The sequence below is a fragment of the Mirounga angustirostris genome, unplaced genomic scaffold (assembly GCF_029215605.1).
Source record: "Mirounga angustirostris isolate CCGP_5_RB_7025 unplaced genomic scaffold, mMirAng1.0.hap1 SCAF_14, whole genome shotgun sequence".
NCBI lineage: Eukaryota > Metazoa > Chordata > Mammalia > Carnivora > Phocidae > Mirounga > Mirounga angustirostris.
In genome coordinates this window covers 63,443,801-63,464,089 of record NW_026991722.1, presented here as the reverse complement: position 1 = coordinate 63,464,089, position 20,289 = coordinate 63,443,801, and the positions used below count along the sequence as shown (strand labels likewise).

The window sequence follows — 20,289 nt, the reverse complement described above, 5'->3', positions numbered from 1 at the left end:
CTCAAACCCGCCAGTACAGGCCCCACGGTCCCTGTGGGCAGGGGTGCTTTCCTTCTACATCGTTTTCTGGGTCACTTTGTTTGGAACAGGCATTTGAAGATTCTTATGGTTGTCGATACACATTTCCAGCCTCGCCTCCTTAGCCATTGTCAGCATAGGTGAGTTGGCTTCACAACAACTTCACCACCATTCCTCAATTTTTGTAGCTTAGCAGGAGCTAGGTAGCACTTCTGGCTGACTTTGTGAATTAGTGAGGTTGGACAGTCACTTATCATGTGTTGTGGTCTGTGTCTTTCCTCAGCCCATTTTGGAGTTTGGAGGCTTTTTCTGTATTTGTAAAATCTCTATTCCTCCAAGACTTTAATCCAGATGTGTAAAGTGTGTACATTGTGTACCAGCCAGTCAGAAATTCTTTTCTTCTGCCTGCACCTTTGGTCCTTCATACCCAAACCAGCTGCCTTCCAGCCCTCTTCTGTTAAAGAGTTGCCAGGCACAAGTTTATCCTCCCATTGAGATTTCTTTCTTGAGTTTAAAAAAAAAAAAAGCGGGGGGTGAGGGGCGGAGGAAGGGCGCTGCACCTGGCTGGCTCAGTCATGAAAGCATGCAACTCTTGATCTCACAGTTGTAAGTTCAAGCCCCATGCTGGGTGTAGAGATTACTTAAAAATAAAATCTTAAAAAAACAAAACAAAAACAAAAGTTTACCTATTCCCAGCTCTTCCAAGTTGCAAACTTGTATATTATATGTGATTACTGTAATAATGGAAACAGGCTGGTTGTCTAAGAAGGGGAATGTTGGCTTAGTGTTTTACAAAGGCACCTATTTTTAAAGTGTGGCTAGAATGTTTTCAACAAAGATGTGAAAGGTCCAGAGAAGGTGAAGAGCTGACTGCTTGGGATGCTACAGAAGCTCGGGAAGGCTAGAGCCTGGCATTCCTGGAAGCTTCCAAAGGCCGGGCCATGTGGGCCCTGGGCAAGTGGGCATCCTATGCACACTTCATACGCAGGCCCCTGTGCTCAACTTCTGAGACCATGGAGCTCAAGTGGTCCCAGCGAGAGCCCTGTTGATGACCTTCACCATCATTGATTTTGCCTTGTTATGAAACCTGTCCCTGAGGGCCCTGTGGAGAGAATGCAGTGACAGCCTCAGCTGGCACTCTGGCTGAAGGTCATGTGGTGCCTGCTCCTTGGTGGCCTCACCACCAGCCTTTCTGGTGGACCTCCTGGTTTTCCTGACCTCTGCTCCTGCTGTTGCCTCCCCAGGAACCTGGTTTCTGACAAGCAGGACTCCCTGGCCCAGTGTGCGGACTTCAGGAGCAGCCTGCCTCCCCAGGACGCCATGCTGTGCTCCGGACCTTTAGCCATAGTCCAGGGCCGTGCCTCCACGTAGGTGACCTAACTGCTGGGGGAGGTGGCCGGGTCATGCAAGCACAGTCCCACCGGCCTGCTCTCTGACTGCCCACCCCCTATGCCTAGCTGCTGCTTAGCACAAGCAGGCTCAAGGGTGCCAACGGTTGTGGGCCCACATTGGGTAATATCTCAGGGTGCTAGGTCACAAGCCCTGTCACTTCAGGGCACAGATAGTGGTCTGAGGTGCTACGAGTCATGGACACGATCATGGGCAGTATTTGGGGTGGGGAGGAATGAGCTGCTGACCTGTCACCTCGGGCCTAGATAGGAGGTACAGGGTGGGACAGGGGTGCTAGAGTTGCCAGGAGGCCTGTGGCTGGGACATGGGGACAGGTTAGCCAGCATGGAGTCTGACACCTGCCCCTTTACTGGCTCCTCACTGGTGCCCAGGGGCTCACGGTAGCAGCCTCCTGACCCATGTAGTACCCACTGCCTCATGATGCTTGCTTTGCCGGTCTCTGCAGTTCAGGAAGACAGGCAGCCCGGCTCTTCTCCGTGCCTCATGTAGTGCAGCAGGAGACCACCCTGGCCTACCTGGAGAATCAGGTTGCGGCGGCACTCACCCTGCAGTCCAGCCATGAGTACCGCCATTGGCTCCTCCTCTACGCTCGGTACCTTGTGAACGAAGGTGAGGTTTCTGGTGGCCCTTCCATCTTCTTGGGCCTGACTCAGTTTCTTTCCCAACATGACCCTCCTGAAAGCCCATGAATCAAGGCAGAGTGCAGTGGTCTAGGGCTCTCTGCGCTCTTCTTCCTCCCAGTCTCATATGTTCACCCCCAGAGGCCCTGGCCTCCAGCTCCCCCATTAACCAGACGGCCCTCAGCCCCCATCTCTTAGCCTGAGCTGTAATCGAGGCAGCTCAGCAGGCATCCAGCCCATTAGAGGCTCTGAGGCCCTGAATCAGGTAGGCTCTGAGGGCCAGGAGGATTGGCAGCGGGAGGAGGTGGGGGCACAGGATGCTCGGATAGACTTGCTCCAGAGGAGCAGATGAGATGCTCACCCTCCTGCCCTCCCTCACACCCTGGATCTGCAGTGGTCAGCCAGTCACCCCAGGGAAGGGCATCTTCCGGCAGCATCCAGTGAGCCTGCATTTCTCTTCCTCTAAGCCCCTCCTGCCCTGGAAGGGCCAGCCTGTCCAGCACCTCCCCCATGGCCTTCCAGCCCAGCTTTCCCTGTGAGCACTTCTGTCCCCTCCCCAGTATCTCCCCCACCACTTTCTCATCCCCTTTCGGCCAGCAGAAAGCTAGGTATGTTGGAAGATGTGGCCATCCTGTTCTCAGGGCGACCTCCAATAAATAGCCTTTCATCTCTTTGCTAAAGTGTGGGGTTGTTTCTTACCAGCCTTCCTCCCCCCTGAGCTTAGCCTCCAGGGTTGTGGCTTGAGAACCAGCCCTCCCAAAACTCCCTGTGTTACCACACAGCTCCAGGCCTCATCACAGAACAGCCTTCCCCACAGCCTCTCATGGCCTTCCTGCTTTGCTTTTGACAACACCCTGCCTAGTTTGTTTATAATTTAGAGTACAAAAAAGAGAGAAAACCGTGCTGAACCCCTACAAATGTCACTCCCAGAACTCAAACATATCACATTGCCTCTGATGACGTAACTGTGTGTATGTATACACCTCTGATGACAACAGACATGGCTGACCAACTCGAAGTCCCTCACCCCTCCCCAGCAGACTCCAAACATGAGTTTAATTTTCCTCTTCCTGCCCATTCTGCGTGGTTGCCCAGCCTGTGTGGTCACTGACTCTTCTAAATACTCAATCTTCCCAAGCCCATACCTTTGCTGGGGTGCTCCTGTCACATCTGGGCCTCATACCCCATTCCTCTGGGGAGACTTCTCCTCTGGCTCCTCTAATTTGCTTCATCCTGGGTATTGATCAGGACTCAGCCTGATGCCCTGCACAAAGTCGCTGCCTCCTCAGGGGCCTGCACCAGTTTGTGGGATCACTTCTACCACTTGCTTCTCTTTTTCATCTTCCACACGTCTGTTCCTGCGTCCATACACAAGTCACCTCCACTCTATCTCTTGCTTCCTCGACCATAAAAGGACTCAAATTGTAAAGGGAGACCCCTCTCACTTCTAAAATTCCTCAGATTCCAGCATCACCCTCTTATTCTCTATCCTTATCTTTGGGTGATTTCATCATTCCCTGTGGCTTCAGCTGCCGCCAGTGCTGACAGGCCCCCAGATTCTGCCACCAGCACTTCTGGCACTCCACGTGGCTGTGCCATAACCCATGAGTTGACAGGCCTGTGACTGCTTCTCCTGTCTTCACTCCATCACCACCTCCTCAGCCTAAATTCATACCCTTGCCATCTCTTACCTCCTGAAGGCTGCCTCCTGACCCTGCTGATCTCCTCTCACTACCAACACGTCTTTTCTGAAACAAATCTGACTAGCCCACTCCCCTTCCTTCCACGATTCCTACATTTTCCCATCACCTTGGGGAGTTTGTCCCAGAGCTGGCCACATCTCATTTTTCCCATGGGCCCAGCACACAGAGGGGCTGCTGTATATGCTGTCATGGGAGTGGGTTCGTGAGTGAGAGTCTGTCATTATGGATCACAGTGCCCCAAACTGAGAGACGGGCAAGAGGCATTTTGCACAAAGCAGGCAATAAAATAAACATTTGTTCAATCTGGTTTGATATACGCAACAACTTAGCATATTCTTGATTTTTTATTTCTTTTTGTAATGTGTTCCTATTTCTGTTTTGTTTTGTTGTTTTGTTTTGTTTTGTTTTTTTTCCGTAATTAGGGTTTGAATACCGACTCCGAGAAATATGCAAGGACTTACTGGGTCCGGTTCACTACTCCACTGGAAGCCAGTGGGAGTCAACGGTAGTGGTAGGTGCTGCTTTCATTCTTGCCACAAGAATTCTGTCTTGAAAAGTGAAAGTGGAGATGAAAAATAAGCCGAAGTGCTTTGAAATTCTTCCCCATTAGACTTCTTGACCACACCGCCTTGGGCCCCAGCGTCAGTGGGAGGATGAGATGCCAACCCTGCAGTGCTGGGCAGCAGCCGGGCCCTCGGCGTCGGGGGCCCAGGGATTGCTCAGCCACGCAAGCACCTGTGCTGAGGAGAGTTGCCTGCTGGGGGCTGTGGGTTTGTTCCGTAGAGAAGGTGAAAGATCCTTCCCTGCCTTCATGGAGCTCCCAGTCTGGTAGGAAGGCACAGAAGCAAGGAAGCAATCAGTTAACAAGATAGTTTCAGACTATGGATTATACTATGCCCAGAAATAAGCAGAGCAATCAGACGAGGGTGCCTGGGAACAAGTGGCCAGGGAAGATATCAGAAGGGGTCTTTTAGGATGAAACCCGGGGATAAGAATGCGCCAGCTCTGTCAAGACCTGGGAGTCTCCTGGTAGAGGTGATAGTGAATGCAAACCGGGTGTGGGAAATGAAGGCCACTGTGGCTGCCGCAGAGTAGGCAAAGGAGAGGGTGGTATGAGAGGAGGTGAGACAGATGAGCAGAAAGGAGATCATTGAGATCTTGTGAGCTGGAGCTTTTGCAGGAGTTTGTGACATGAGATCAGTTAGCAGGGGTGATGTGAACTGACGTAGGAAAGCAGTCAGGGCTTGTTTTCGCAGCAGTCCTGGCAATAGACGAAGGTGACTTGGATCGGTGTGATGGCCATTGAGAGGGGAAAGGACACAGATGCAAGTTGTATTTTAGAGGCAGACCCAACAAGACTTGGTGGGTGGATGGGTGGATATGGAATAGATTAAGAGACGGACAATAATGAACATGCATATAGTCACCTCCAAATTTTTTGGCTTGCGCTATGCCTGCTAGTGCCTTGAAAGAAGCAGGTTGGTGAGGGATGGGGTTGTGGATATAAGTTAGCTCCCCCGCTTCATGCAGTCACTAAGCAAATACTGATGGAGCACCTGCTCTGGCCAGGCACGGGACAATGAGCAGGGAACAAAGCCAACAGGCCCCACCTTCATAGGTCTACATTCTTGTGCAGAGAGGCAGATTCTAAACAGCGGAGCAAGTACATGTATTGTGTTGGGTGGGGGCGGGTGCTGTGAACAAACGTAAAGTGGCCAGAGGGTTACTGGCAGGATGCTATTTTATATTGAGTAATCACGGAAGTCTTAACTGAGCAGAGACCAGAAAAGGTGAGGGGCAAAGCCCCACAGATATTTAGGGGAAGAACATCCAGGCAGAGGGAACAGCGAATCCAAAGGCCCTGAGGTGGAAGGGCTTGCAGTGTGGAAGGAATAGCCAAGCAAAATAGCAGTGAGAGGGTGATAGGGGCTGCAGTCAGAAAGGTTGGAGGGTCAGACCTCACAGGCTCTGCAGGCCTTGATGTGTGATTGGCCTGTGTGTAAATTATTTGATTTTTATTTTGTTGCAGTAGATCTTAATCTGGTTGGTTACTAGAATCGTAACTTCAAAGTCCAATTCCCCTTAACATCTTTGAAGGTATGGCGCTGCAGACTTTGTTGTAAAATCTCTGCTGCAAATCTGATTTCCATTGCTGTGTAAGTTCTTTTGGCTCCCTCATTGTTTTGAAGTTTCACAAAGCTCAAAGTTGGTTTCCTTCATTCATTCTGTGGATTTTCCTTAGTTCTCTTCTTCAGTGATATCTTCCCTTCCATTTTCCCCATCATCAGAGAGATATAATGTCCTCTCTTTTTAAAATCTGCTGTATCATTTTTTATAGTTTCAATTCTCCCCCCATATTTTCAATTTAGTCTTTTATCTGCTTGAGCGTAGTAAGCTTAGTTATTTTAAAGTTGTAAGTCTTATAGTTCTGCTATTGGGAGCCCCTGTGGATCTGTTTCTCTTGCCTATAAATGTCTCTGCCAGTTCTCATTTATATTATCTTATTTCCTTACATGTCTGATTATTTTTAACTATCTGCTGGACATGTTGTCTGGAAAATTATTTGTAGAAATGGTTTGAGGCCTCGGGTGATGTTACCTTCTTTCACAGAGTACTTTTGTTTGCTGTTGCCAGTTCTGGAGGCACCAGCACTGCAGAGCCCTCAACCCAGTTCAGGGATTGAGGTTTTCTGGGCTGTCTCATGACTCAAAGCCAGACACTCATTTGTGCAGGGGCTGGTTTACTTCCAGTTTACCCTTATTCTAGGGTACATCCCTTTGGGGTGTCAGCACAAGGAGGGAATCCAGGAATCCCCACTTTTCATTTTGGCCCCTGCTTTGGTCCCCCTAGGCCCTCAAGTCTGACAGAAGCTTGCTCAGCCTCTTTCTCATCAATAAATGTTCCCAAGGCAAAGGCATCCCTCTCTGAATTTCTACCTTCCCCACATCCCAACTCAACCCTAGGTCACTAGCACATTAGCTCTCTGAGGTCTGTTTCTCTTTGTGTACCTTGGTCCCATGTCCTCAACAGGAAGGGTGGTTCTGAATTACCAGTAAGAGTAGAGCTATTTCCCTAGCACACGTCACTTCCAGGGTACCCTGACAGGACGTCTTCTTGGGTGGGAGATAGGTCAGCATGTGCCCGACCAACGTCTCCCCTGGCCAGGTTGTAGAGCTTCGCTCTGTGATCCAGCTGCCACTCTGGGAGCCTTAGCCCATAACGTCAGTTGGAGCTCTACATAGCAGTTTTCTGTATCCACCTGAAGGCGAGAATGCTAGGCCAATATGATGCAGATGGAAGGAGGCACAAACAGGCCACCAGTTACTAGCCATGTGCTCTTTTCTTCCACTCCTTCCTGCTGCTTGTTCTTGCCAGCTCCAAGCACGACACCTCATTAGAGCTTTGTCCAGAAGAGCCTGGGGCTCCCTTCCCAGGAGTACCATCAGTGTGGTCCCACCGGCTTTTCACCTTCTGTAAACTGCCTAACATAGGTAGTCTGCTCATGGTCCCTGGTATCTATGACAAATGCTTTCAGCTGCAGGTAAATGATACTTCCAATGGTGGCTGAAATTGTTGTTGTTGTTGTTGTTTCCTCTCTTCCAAATAAGTCATCTGGAGGTAGGTGGCACCCTATATCTCTGTGACTTTCCTGGCCTTCACCTCATGGTCACAAGGTAGCTTTCATATCCGAAGTTCAAGGAAAGAGGACAGGGGGAAACCAGTACCAGCAACATCTACCATTCTTACCAGAAAAAGAAAAGCTCTCGCAAAGGCTAGGCTGTGCCTCACAGGCAGCCAACAAATCACGTGAGCACCCTCATTGCAAGGGAGTCTGGGGAAGTGAGCAGTAAAGCATATGTAGGAGAAGAGGTCTTAGAGCAGATGTGGACATAGCCAACTCCTGATGTCTGCCACATTCCCTCCTGACTTCAGCACTATGCTGAATTTATTCCTTTTTTTAAAAAAAACTTTTTTGCTAGATATTGAGGGCAAGTTTGAATATGAACACTCTGCTCTCTTGTTGAGTTTCTTCATGATCACTTTTATGGTAAGAATTGATCATTCAAATGGAACTGGTCCTCAAGGTGGCTGGGAAAATGGAGCAGTAGATGGAAGATGGACTTACAACCAGCAATGCTGACTCAGCAGTCCTCCCAAGAGGCTTATTAGGAAGCATCATTTAGTATATTTAAGAGCCACTTATACTTCCTTTTTTTTTAACTGTTGAAACACTTCATTGTCATGTGTCTTTCTTATTGGTTCGTAGGAACACTTTATATATTGGGAAATTAATCTTTGTGATATGAGCTACCAGTTTGCTTCAGGAGACACCAAAGGTCCAGGCTTCTTTCCCTCAAAGATCATGGCTCAGTTTACACAGGAGGGAGACAGGAAGCCAAGGGTTGGGCCACTAAGCAACCATCCTTCAAGTGCCTGAGCTCTTTGCTGGCCACTGTCTCTGCAGCCAGATCCTGCTTTTGGAAGCCTCCCTCTGCCAGTCTTCACGGTAGGACCTGTGACCAATGGCCAGAAGTGTGGTGATGAGCTATGTCCCCGGCTGCTGCCTTAAACAGTAGGGAGACATACTGAGAGCCCAGAGTGGGAGGTGGTACTTTGTGGCAGTTGGTATTAGCACCAGCCTTCAGTTCAGAGGGTGGATCCTCTTGGAGCTTGCCCCTGGTGCCACAGGCAGGCAGAATGTTCTGCTTTGTTTATAGCAGTTTACTTCTTTTTTTTTAATTAAATTTTTCAGTTTTTTAATTTTAAATTTTATTTTGGTTGGTAATATAGTCACATAGTTCAAAAATTAAAAGGTACAATAGTTCTGAAATAAGTTTGGGGGGGTTGTTTTTTGGTTGTTTTTTGTTTTTTGTGGGTTTTTTTACTTATATTTATTTTATGCAGAATTTACCCCCAAGCCATAAGTTCTTGTCTCTTCATTTTCTTCAATTTCATTTCTTCTGGGATATCTTTTTCTTTTTTCTTCAACATCCTCCTCCGGTTTAGAAACAATCTGCTCTTTTTCAGTAAGGATCATCTCTGTGGCAGGGAGAGCCCATGTACAGATTAATCCAAACATGCACTCTGTAAGTTCTCACCACATCTTGGGGGTTTTTTTCACCTGGGTATGCTCAGTGACCAGAGAATCTATATCTAAACCCTTAAGTTCAGCGTTACTCTGCATTTAAGCATGTGCAGTAAAAATTCAGCAGCACTCTGTTCAGGTCACTGACACTGTGTCCAGCCCCAGTGTTTGGCCTGATCCCACCTACCAACTCCACCATTGTAGCGACAGAGTGGCACACAATGCTTCTATAAAGTGACATCCTTCAGATACATGGTGGCTTTTCAGATATGCAAACTTTTGATGCATTCATAAAGTGAACACAAAGCTTTGAATCTCTTGATTTGCATGATTTTGTTGGGCTTTCTGGGGAAGTGAATAGTGAACCATTTTCAGAGGTCACCTCAGGCGACTTAATGGGAAGAACAGAAATAAGTTTTGAAGTCAGAAACTGTGAGGCCTCCACCTTTCATCTTCTTTTCAAGATTCTTGTGGCTATTCAGGGTCCCTTGAGATTCCATTTGAATTTTAGGATGAATTATTCTATTTCTATAGAAAAACACCACCAGGATTTTGATAGGGAGTAAATTAAATCTATAGATTGTTTTTGGTGTTACTGACATCTTAGCAATATTAAGTCTTCCAATCCATGAACCCCTAGGGGATGTCTTTCCATTTACTTGTGTCTTCTTTAATTTCTTTCAGCAACATTTTGTAGTTTTCAGTGTACTAGTCTTTCAACCTCCTTGGTTAAGTTTATTCCTAAGTATTTTATTCTTCAGAAGCTATTGTAAATGGAACTGTTTTCTTAGTTTTCTTTTCAGAATGTTTGTTGTTGGTATATAAAAATGCAACTGATTTTGGTGTATTGATTTCCTATTCTGCAAATTTGCTGAATTCACTCATTCTGATAGGTTTTTTGTAGAGTCTTTAGGGTTTTCTACATATAAGATGATGTCTACAAACAAAGTTTACTTCTTCCTTTCCAATTTGGATGCCTTTTATTTCTTTTTCTTGCCTCATTGCTCTGGCTAGAACTTCCAGTACTATGGTGAGTAGAAGTGTGAAAGCTGGCATACTTGCCTTGCTCCTGACCTTAGAGCAAAAGCTTTCAGTCTTTTTTTTTTTTTTTAAAGAATTTATTTATTTGAGAGAGAGAGAGATATGAGCATGAGCGGGGGGCAAGGGGGGAAGGGGAGAGGCGGACTACCCGACGAGCAGGGAGCCTGATGTGGAGCTCGATCCCAGGACCCTGGGATCATGACCTGAGCCGAAGGCAGATGCTTAACCGACTGAGCCACCCAGGCGCCCCAAAAGCTTTCAGTCTGTTAACATTGAGTGTGATGTTTTCACATATGGTCTGTATTATATTGAGGTAGTTGACTTCTATTACTAGTTTGCTGAGTGTTTTTGTAATAAACGAGTGTTGAACTTGATCAAAAAAATTTTTGTATCAATTGAAGATTGTTATTAATTCTTCTTTAAATATTTGGTGAAATTCACCAGTGAAGCCATTTGGTCACTCATAGGCTCTTTTTTTTTTTTTTTTTTAAAGATTTTATTTATTTATTTGAGAGAGAGAGAATGAGAGACAGAGAGCATGAGAAGGAGGAAGGTCAGAGGGAGAAGCAGACTCCCTGCTGAGCAGGGAGCCCGATGCGGGACTCAATCCCGGGACTCCAGGATCATGACCTGAGCCGAAGGCAGTTGCTTAACCAACTGAGCCACCCAGGCGCCCCTCATAGGCTCTTTTTTGTTGGGAAGTTTGTGATTACTGATTCAGTCTCCTTACTAGTTATAGATCCACTCAGATTTTATATTTCTTCATGATTCAGTCTTGGTAGGCTATTTGTTTCTAGGAATTTGTCCATTTTATCTAGGTTGTCCAATTTGTTGGTGTACAGTTGTTTATAATATTCCCTTATTTATAATTTTTACTTTTGTGGCATCAGTTGTAATGTCCCTGTTTCATTTCTGATTGTCATTCTAGTCTTCTCTTGTTTTCTTAGTTCATCTAGCTAACAGTTTATCAATTTTGATGATCTATTCAAATAGTACATTTTGGTTTCATTATTTTCTCTATTTTTCTATTCTCCATTTTACTGTCACTCAAATATGTATGATTTTCTTGCTACTGTTTGATTTGGGTTTAGCTTGCTTTTATTTTTCTAGTTTCAAAGGATGGAAGGTTATCTTATTCTTTTGAGGTCTTTCTTTGTAGACTCTTACAGCTATGAATTTCTAACAAGTGCTTTTGCTGGATCCTGTATTGCTTGGTATATTGTTTTCATTTTCATTTGTCTCAAGATATCCTCGAATTTCCCTTGAGATTTCTTTTTGAATCATTGCTTAACAGTGTGTTCATTCCCACATATTTGCAGATTGTCCAGTTTTTCTTTAGCTTTTGATTTCTAGTTTCATTCCATTGTGATTGGAAAAGATACTTTTATGATGTCAGTCTTTTTAAACCTATTGAGATTTGTTTTGTGATCTAACATGTGGTCTCTTCTGGAGAATGTTAAATGTGCACTTGAGAAAAATATATTCTGCTGTTGTCAGGTAGAATGTTCTATATATGTACATAAGGTACAATTTGGTCTATATTGTTTTACAGGTCTTCTGGTTCCTTATTGATCTTCTATCTGGTTGTTCTATCCATTATTGAAAATGGGATATTGAAGTCTCCTACAATTATTCTAGAATTATTTTTCCTTTCAACTCACTGTCTTCTTCGTATATTTAGGAGCTCTGATGTTTGGTGTATATGTTTATAATTGTTACATCATCTTTGGTGAATTGACCCTTTTATCATTATACAATGACCTTCTTTGTTTCTTGTAACAGTTTTTGAAATAACATCTATTTGGTATGATACAAGTATAACCATCTCTTCTGTTATATTTTGGACTATCTTTTTCTATCCTTTCATATTCAACCTGTGTGTCCTTAGATCTAAAGTAAGTTCCTTGTAGGTAGCATATAGTTTGACTCTTTTTACCCATTTTTTTTTTATTGGGGAGTTTAATCCATTTACATTTGAAGTAATTACTGATAGGGGTGCCTGGGTGGCTCAGTCGATTAAGCATCCAACTCTTGATTTCAGCTCAGGTCGTGATCTCAGAGTTGGGAGATCAAGTCCCATGTCCAGCTCCACACCGAGCATGGAGCCTGCTTAAGATTCTCTCTCTCTCCCTCTCCCTTTGCCCTTCCTCTCTCTCTCAAAAAAATAATAATGAAGTAACAACTGACAGATAAATACTGAATATTGCCATTTTGTTATTTATTTTATGTTTTATATCTTTTTGTCCCTCATTTCCTCCTTTACTATTTTACTTTGCATTTAGTTGATTTTTTTAGTGACATGTTTTGATTCTCTCCTCTTTTCCTTTTGTGTATATTCTATAGATATTTTCTTTTTGATAACCGTAGGGATAACAAAAACATTCTATAGTTATAACAATCTATTTTAAACTAATAAACTTGCTTCTGTTTGATTTGGGTTTAGCTTGCTTTTATTTTTCTAGTTTCAAAGGATAGAAGGTTATGTTATTGTTTTGAGGTCTTTCTTTGTAGATCCTACTGTGTATAAACACAGTAGCCAGAAGGGGGGCTAGGCAAGGGAGAATTTTCTTTTTTAAAGATTGTTTGCTTGCTTGATTGATTTGCAAGAGAGAGAGCGCACGCACGCGCATGCACATCCATGTGCGCCCGTAAGCAGGTACAGTTCCACTCCACCCACTTTATGTTATTGAAGTCACAAATTGTATCTTTATATATTCTATAACCTTTAACATAGATTTATAGTTTCTTATGCTTTTGTATTTTAAATCTTATAAAAGAATAAAAGAAATGGAATTACCAAACAAAATTACATAATATGGGTTTTTATATTTGTCCTTACTTTTACCTTTACCAGAGAACTTTATGTTTTATTGTCTAGTATCCTTTCATTTCAACTTGGACACCGTCTAGCATTTCTTGTAGGGTAGATCTAATGGTAATGAATTCCTTCAGTTTTTGTTTATCTGGGAATGTGTTTGTTTTTCCCTTGTTTTTGAAGGGTAGTTTCACTGGATATGGTATTCTCAGATGTCAGGTTTTCTTTTAGCACCTTAAATATGTCATCCCACTGCCTTCTGGCCTTTAGTGTTCCTGCTGAGAAATATGCTTATTGAGTATGCTTTTTACATAATGAGCCACGTTTCTGCTTTCAAGATTATCTCTTTATCTTTGAAGTTCTGTAGTTTGATTAAAATCTGTCACAGTATGGGTTCCTTTGGGGTTTTCCTACATGGAGTATTTGTTGAGCTTGTATTTGTAAATCCATGTATTTCCTCAAACCTGGGAACTTTTCAGCCATTATTTCTCCAAATAAGCTCTCTTCCCCTTTCTCTCTCTATTATTCTTCTGGGACTTGTACAATGCATATATTGGTCTGCTTGATGGTATCCTATAAGTCCCTTAGACTATTTTCATTTTTCTTCATTCTATTCTTTTTGATGTTCAGATTCAATAATTTCAAATAACTTGAATTCAAGTTCATTGATTCTTTCTTTTGTCTGTTCAAGTCTACTGTTGAACACTCAAGTGAATTTTTCTATTTAGTTACTGTGTTTTTAAGCTCTAGAATTTTGGTTTGGTTCTTTTTTTATAATTTCTACCTCTTTGTTGATACTCTCATTCTGTTCACATATCATTTTCCTGATATGGCCATCTGTTCATGTTCTCTTTGAGAATACTTAAGACAATTGTTTTAAAGTCTTTGTCACATAAGCTCCAGGCGTATGTTTCTTTAAGGTCAGTTTTCTGGAGATTTATTTTGTTATTTTGAATGGGCCAATACCATTTCCAACCATATCCATGTTTCTCTGTTTCTTTGTATGCCCCATGATCTTTTGTTGAATATTGGGCGTTTGAAAAAATGGCCACCTTTCCTAGTCTTTGCAGACTGGCTCCCCTACTCAGCTGGTCATGCAGGTCATTTTAAAAATGTTTTTTTCTGATGTCTCCTTCTTTCCTTCCCTCCTTCCCTCCCTCCTCCCTCCTTTCCTCCCTCCATCCCTTCCTTCCTTCCTTCCACCCTAGGTTAGACTCAGGTAATTGGTTGTCATTCTTTTATGTTCTCTGATATAAGATGTTTTACATTTGTAAGTATCCTTAAGCCCCACTTCTGTGGCATTTCTACAACAGTTTTGCAATGGTTAGTGTTTTTATTACTATTTACTTGTAAATCATTTTTAATTTCTAATTAACTAAATTAACTTCTAAATTTTAGTTAACTAAATTAATTAACTTAATTGATTAATCAGTCATGAGTTCTACTCAATTGTATTTTGGTTAGAGAACGTGATTTATATCAGGGGTTGGCAAACTTTTTCTGTCAAGGACCAGAGAGTAAATATTTCAGGCTTTGCAAATCCATACAGTCTCTGCTGCAACTACTCCACGGTGCTCTTGTAGCATGATATATCAACAAATAGGCAGGTGTGGCTACATTTTGATAAAATTATTTACAAAAAATAGATAGTAGGCTATATTTGGCCATGCCAATCTGCAATGTACATGATACCTGCTATTTTGTTCAGGTTTGCTTTTAGAGCAATTTTTTATATGTCCACATGTGCCAAAGAATGTTTGTTTTCATCTTATATATGTCCATTAAGTCATGTTTACTAACTGTTCAGTTCAGATTACCTGAATCTGTAGATTTTTGCCTTTCCGTGACCCATCACTAATTGAATGTGTATTAAAATCTCCCTGAGGGTGGTTTTGTCCCTCTCTTTTGACTTGCTCTTTCCCCAGTGATGTTTTTGTCACAAAATCTACTTCGGTAATTACAAAATACTAGCTCTCTTTTTATTCTTTACTAACGTATCTTTCTCTGGCTTTAATTTTTAACCCTTCTGCATCAATGTTTGTATGTTTCTTACTAACATCAGATGGCTGACTTTTATCCAGTCTGACAGGTTATTTTTTTTTTTTATCACCAAGCTCAAACCATTTACATTTTTTGTTTTCTTGGTTTTCTTAAGGCCAACATAAACTTCAGCCAGAGTTAACCACATTTCTTTTCATATCTCTTTTAACATTATCTGGATTTATCTCTTCTTACTTTGAGTATTTCCTCCAAAACATTTTCATGGTGGATCCTTCCTGTGGCAAACCTTTTGAGGTCTTAAAAGCCTAAGAATATTTTTTATTATACTCTCTTATATGAGTAACTGGGTAAAAAAGTCTAGGTTCTGAGGTTTTTTCCAATATATTAAAAATACTACTTTATTGTGTATCTTGATCTCTCTTCTTTTGTAGGTGATATGATCTTGTTTTTTAGAAACTTTCAGAATTTTTCTATCTTTGATACTCTCAAATTCTATATATTTCATCCTACATGTCTAGATATCAATTTTTCCATATCTTATTTTTTTTCCTAGTTCTACGAAAAATGTTGGTATTTTGATAAGGATTGCATTAAGTCTATAGATTGCTTGGGTGATACAAACATTTTCACAATATTGGTTGTTCTAATCCATGACCATGGAATATCTTTCCATTTATTTGTGTCATCTTTAATTTCTTTCATCAGTGTTTTACAGTTTTTGGAGTACAGTTTCACCTCCTTGGTTAGGTTTATTCCTAGGTATTTTATTATTCTTGGTGCAATTATAAATGGGATTATTTTTTTAATTTCTCTTCTGCTACTTCATTATTAGTGTGAAGAAACACAACAGATTTCTGTATATTAATTTTGTATCCTATGATTTTGCTGAATTCATTTATCAGTTCTAGTAGTTTTTTGGAGTCCTTTAGGGTTTTCTATATAGTATGGTATAGTGGTACCATGTCATCTGCAAATAGTGAAAGTTACTTACTCCTTACCAATTTAGATTTCTATTTCTTTTTCTTATCTGACTACTGTGGCTGGGACTCCCAGTACTGTGTTGAAAAAAAAGTAGTGAGAGTGGGCACCCTTGTCTTATTCCTGATCTTAGAGGAAAAGCTCTTAGTTTTTCACCTTGAATATGATGTTAGCTGTGGGCTTTTCATATATGGCCTTTATTATGTTTCCATATCTTACATGATCAGCACTCATGGAGGCTTTCAACCTAAGGCCATTTGACTTTCTTTAATTGTGTGAAATCTACCTGTATTATTTCCTTAAATATTTCCTTCTCTCTTCTTTCTCTGTCCTGTGGGACCCATTATGTAGATATTGGGCCCTTCTGTCATCCTCCATCTGCCTTTACTTTTCCTATATGGTTTCTCCGCTTGCATTTTCCTCTTTGTGTACCTCCCTCCTCGAGCATCGTCTGGTCCTCCATCTGACTCCACTCTGACTTGGTCTTCAGCAGTGTCCATTCTTCTGCAGATCCCATCCCTTCAACCACTGTGTTGCTCAAATTTAATATCTACACTTGGTTCTTTTCTATAATTCCTTGTCTTTCTGCCATGCTTATTTTAACATCTTGGGCCTTCCTTCTCTTCCAGCGGTCAGAGTTGTCATTTCGTAGTTTTTTTCTTTGCAGCAACTGTGCTCCTCAGGGTTCTGTGCAGCAGAGACCCCTCCTTGCAGTGCATGTTGCAGAGGAGCCCAGGCAGACCATGGTGCCAGTGCACCCAGGCATGCAAGAGTCCTGGGCAAGACCCAAGGGCAGAGGCCCCAGGATTGTAAAACCAAGGCCAGCCACTGCCTCCCAGATGCCTCTTCGCCCCTAGACTTGACCTCAGGCCCCCAGAGAGCATCCACATTAGGGAACAACTCCTCCAGGATGGCCATCCACCCACCTCTCTCCCCTAATATCCTACTTCCATCCTGCTCTGGAAGGCCAAGCTACTATGGCCAGTAATCAGTGCAGTTGCAGGCCAGCGGTGACTGTGCCAGCAGACTTAGGGGACACAGAGGAGCGGAACCTACCCTGGTTTTCTTTGCTGTATCCTTGCACTGTGTCCCTCCCCTGCGCCCTGCCACTCCACCCCGCATGCCCCGGCTTAGGCGTTTAGCTTGCCTGGGACTTCCAGCATGTGGAGAAATTGTTCTCATCCATCTGTGGTTTCTCCAGGGGGTGTCTGGGGGTCAGATGGTCAGACACAGGGTCTCTGCCAGGCCAGGGAAGCCCAGCACCTTCCAGGTCTCCTCACTGACACTTGTACTCAACTGTCACGCTTTGTGTCCACAGGGTCTGAGGAAGAGAGAGCTGCTGAAGGAGCTGCTGCCAGTCATCGGGCAGAATCTCCGCTTTCAGCGCCTCTTTACCGAGTGTCAGGAGCAGCTCGACATCCTGAGGGACAAGTAGCCTACCCAGGCCTTCCCTGGCTGCAACAAGGGCAGGGCCACACACTCGCCGCTGACAATGCACAGGGCCACCTCTCACCTCGTCAGACTACAGAAGGACGAGGAGACACTGGCACAAGGTGGGCTGTCCTGTGCCAGCGCTGGCCCAGCTCCCTGGGCGGACTTCCCCCATATCCTGGGCCTGTTGCTCCCTCAGAGGGGGGCAGCTCTGCCCGCCACTCATCCCTCCCTCCAGGACCCCTGTGCAGAGCTGGGGTTGGAGCCCTGCCCTGCTGCCCTGGGGTCAGTGAGGCACTCCCAGGCCTGCCGTTTCCAGCACGGGCCCGAGGTGGACACTAGTCCCTGCCACAGCAGGCATCGTGCTGCTTCAGCTATGACGAATGAGCCATTTGTGAAAGAGACCCCGGAAATGTTAGTGTATTATGCAGTCAGTAGACTGACCCAAGACCTAGGTAAAAGGAAAGGCTATTCCAACGTGGACTATTTTTGTACTAGAATTTGCTAACTTGTAATATGGAATTTTCCTTTTGGCCAATAATCAGGATTTCCCTATAAGTCACTTGGACATTGGTCACTTGTAGGAAATTTAAACTCTAATTATGACAGCTACATTGAAAAATAATTGTACTGAAATTAACTTGTCTATCTTCATTTGGTTTTAATTTTTAAATGTTTGTAAAAAGAGACTGTTTTTTGGGGAATGGGGCAGAGGGGTGGGCGATTTCTTTTGTAAGTGTAAAATAAATGAACACGCATTGGATACCAAATCATCCTGGCTTCCCCTGCCTTTTCCTTCTAACTTCCACCTTCCTCCCCTGCCGTAGCTCCCTCTCCCAAAATGGGCAGTTATGGAACATCAGAACTGGAAGGAATCTTTGATGTCCTCTAATGGCCCCAACTTCTCTGTGCAGAAATTCATTACCCAGCATGGAGGTCACTTCATTGACCATGAAGCATCTGAGGCTTCTGGGGCTAGCAGATAGGCCACCTCACCTGAGGCTCCACCCAAGCCAGTCATCAAGGTCCTTGCTTCTGGCTGTGCTGTGCCCCTTGGTCCCCAATCATGCTGGGCACCGAGGGCTACAGCTGGCTTGCCAATTTTGTGGAAGGAAATCATTAAGTACAGACTGGGGTTTTCTGAAGAATTATCTGAAAGCTGTGATTTTCCTAGAATGTGGTCCAGAAGCTGACCCACAGGAGAGGAAATAGCTAGAATCACAGAATCTTCAAGCATGGTGAGGATGGAGCACCTTTACCTCTGTATTATGCACCTCTCTGTTGCCTCCCTGCCAGCTGGGTGGGATCCCAAGTCTCAAGAAAGAGGCGTGGATTTGGAATTAGAAGACCTGGGTGACTCTGGCCACTGGTATCCCCTCTCTGGATGGTTTCCTACCTAGTGGCCATCTTACTGCCTTCTCATTCATGTCAGGCAGCTGGATGAGACACAGGCATACAGGCATGCCTGACAAAGCCAGAGCACAGAGTGCATGTGGGTATGAACACCTCAGAGGCCAGGCTGCAAGTATGAGCTATTCTTAAAGGAATGAGGAGCCAGGTATGCCATGCAGGTCAGGCAGCTCCCCTGGCAATTCGGCATCAAGGCATGGAGAACTCTGGAGCCACAGGATGCACATGGCCTTGGGACTGACAGGCTTGTCCGGAATCCAGACCAGCAAAAATCTGGGCCTACTTTTCAGCTGTCAATTGGAGATGAGGTTAAGAAAACCTGCATGGTTGTGAGGACTAACCAGGATCACACAGGCAAAGTCCTGGTGCTTAACAAATGCCTCTTTGAAGAAAACTTTTAACAGTCAGTGTTTTACAGTATTATTTGTGGGTTTTTTGTTTATTTTTTAAATAGGCTCCATGCCCTGCTCAGAGCCCAACGTGGGGCCTGAACTCACAACCCTGAGATCAGGACCTGAGCTAGGATCAAGAGTCAGATGCCCAACAACTGAGCCACTTGACACTGTTACTTGGAGAGGAGAGAAAAATGAAAGATGTCATGGACTTCTGCTTCCAGCCAAGATGGAATAACAGGAACCAAATTTACCCACCTATCTGAACCAACCAAAAAAGCCAGTCAACATACATGAAACAATGATCTCAAGACACTGAATATCAGAAAACAAAGGACAATAATCCTGGGAGATGGAAAAAACAAGATGATCCCTATGACTGCCCCAGCTTACTATCCAGAGAGTTTCCAGGCTGTAGCAAAGGGAGGAGAAGCTGAGGTAGAGCCCAGCTGACTACTTGAGTCGAAGAAATAAAGCTGAGAACCCAGGGAGACCAGGGCAGCTAGAGTTCACAGGACAGAATACCAGAAAGGAAAAGCTCCATAGAGAACCTTACCCTCAGTAGAGAAAGCCCTATCCTATCAGTGCATATTTAACTAAGCACTGATCAGGGTGTAGAAATGAGACAGCCAAGGGTAGACAGAGAACCACCTGAAAGGATTAGAGTGAAAATTGTTTAGGTATCACTTAGGGCTAAGAACAGTACCTGTTCCTACTAACCAGATTAGAAAACCTTGTAACTCACAGGCTTGGAGTAGAGTACTCAGGAAGTATTGCCTAAATATTGAATACTTAGAATACTGCTCCAGATTCATCTAACAAAAATAAAAGCAAGACCCAAAAGGATCAAACTGTTTCCAACTAATTACATTGCAAAGCAAATTTCAAGAGGTTTTATAACAATACTAAAGTATGCAACATCCAACAAAGTAAAGTTTACAATGTCTGGCATCCAAACAAAGACTACCAGGCACAAAAAGCAAGGACATGATCCAAAACGAGAAAAATCAATCAAAACTGACCCTGAACTTACACGGATATTAAAATTAGCAGAGGATATTAAAATGAACACTATCCATTATGTTAAAAAAAAATTGAGTGCAAACATAGAAGACCATAAGAAAGCCACAAACTTCTAAAGATGAAAAAGATGAAATAATTGCAGAAGAAAAGATTTGTGAATGTAAAGCCATAGCAATAAAAATGCTCCAAAACAGAAAAAAATTCATAAAAGGAAAGAAAAAAAAATAGTGTCAATACGCCATAGGACAATGTCAAGTAACACAATATACAAGCAATTGAAGTCCTCAAAGGACAGGGGAGAAAAGGAGGTGACAGAAAAAAGTATTTGGAGAAATAATGGCAAAAAAACTTGTCCCACCCT

The 20,289-nt window shown here is 43.6% G+C and overlaps 1 protein-coding gene and 1 pseudogene across 5 annotated transcripts in view; one reads left to right on the top strand and one right to left on the bottom strand.

Annotated features, from left to right (window-relative positions):
• The window catches only part of LOC123852796 (protein HIRA), an 89,815-nt gene extending 71,939 nt beyond the window's left edge, over positions 1-17,876 (top strand). For 3 of the 5 annotated variants that reach the window (XM_045887114.3, XM_054510382.2, XM_045887115.2), the window contains 3 exons: positions 1,263-1,385; positions 1,874-2,037; positions 16,991-17,876. In XM_045887114.3, the coding sequence (XP_045743070.1) occupies positions 1,263-1,385; positions 1,874-2,037; positions 16,991-17,445 (742 nt within the window). In that variant the 3' untranslated portion in view covers positions 17,446-17,876. Of the gene's footprint in view, positions 1-1,262; positions 1,386-1,873; positions 2,038-4,173; positions 4,263-16,990 lie in introns of all 5 variants that reach the window. The other 2 variants (XM_045887116.3, XM_064578012.1) reach the window with 1 other exon arrangement.
• On the bottom strand, positions 8,660-9,206 carry LOC135362604 (large ribosomal subunit protein uL22-like; annotated as a pseudogene).
• Positions 17,877-20,289: the final 2,413 nt, after the last annotated feature.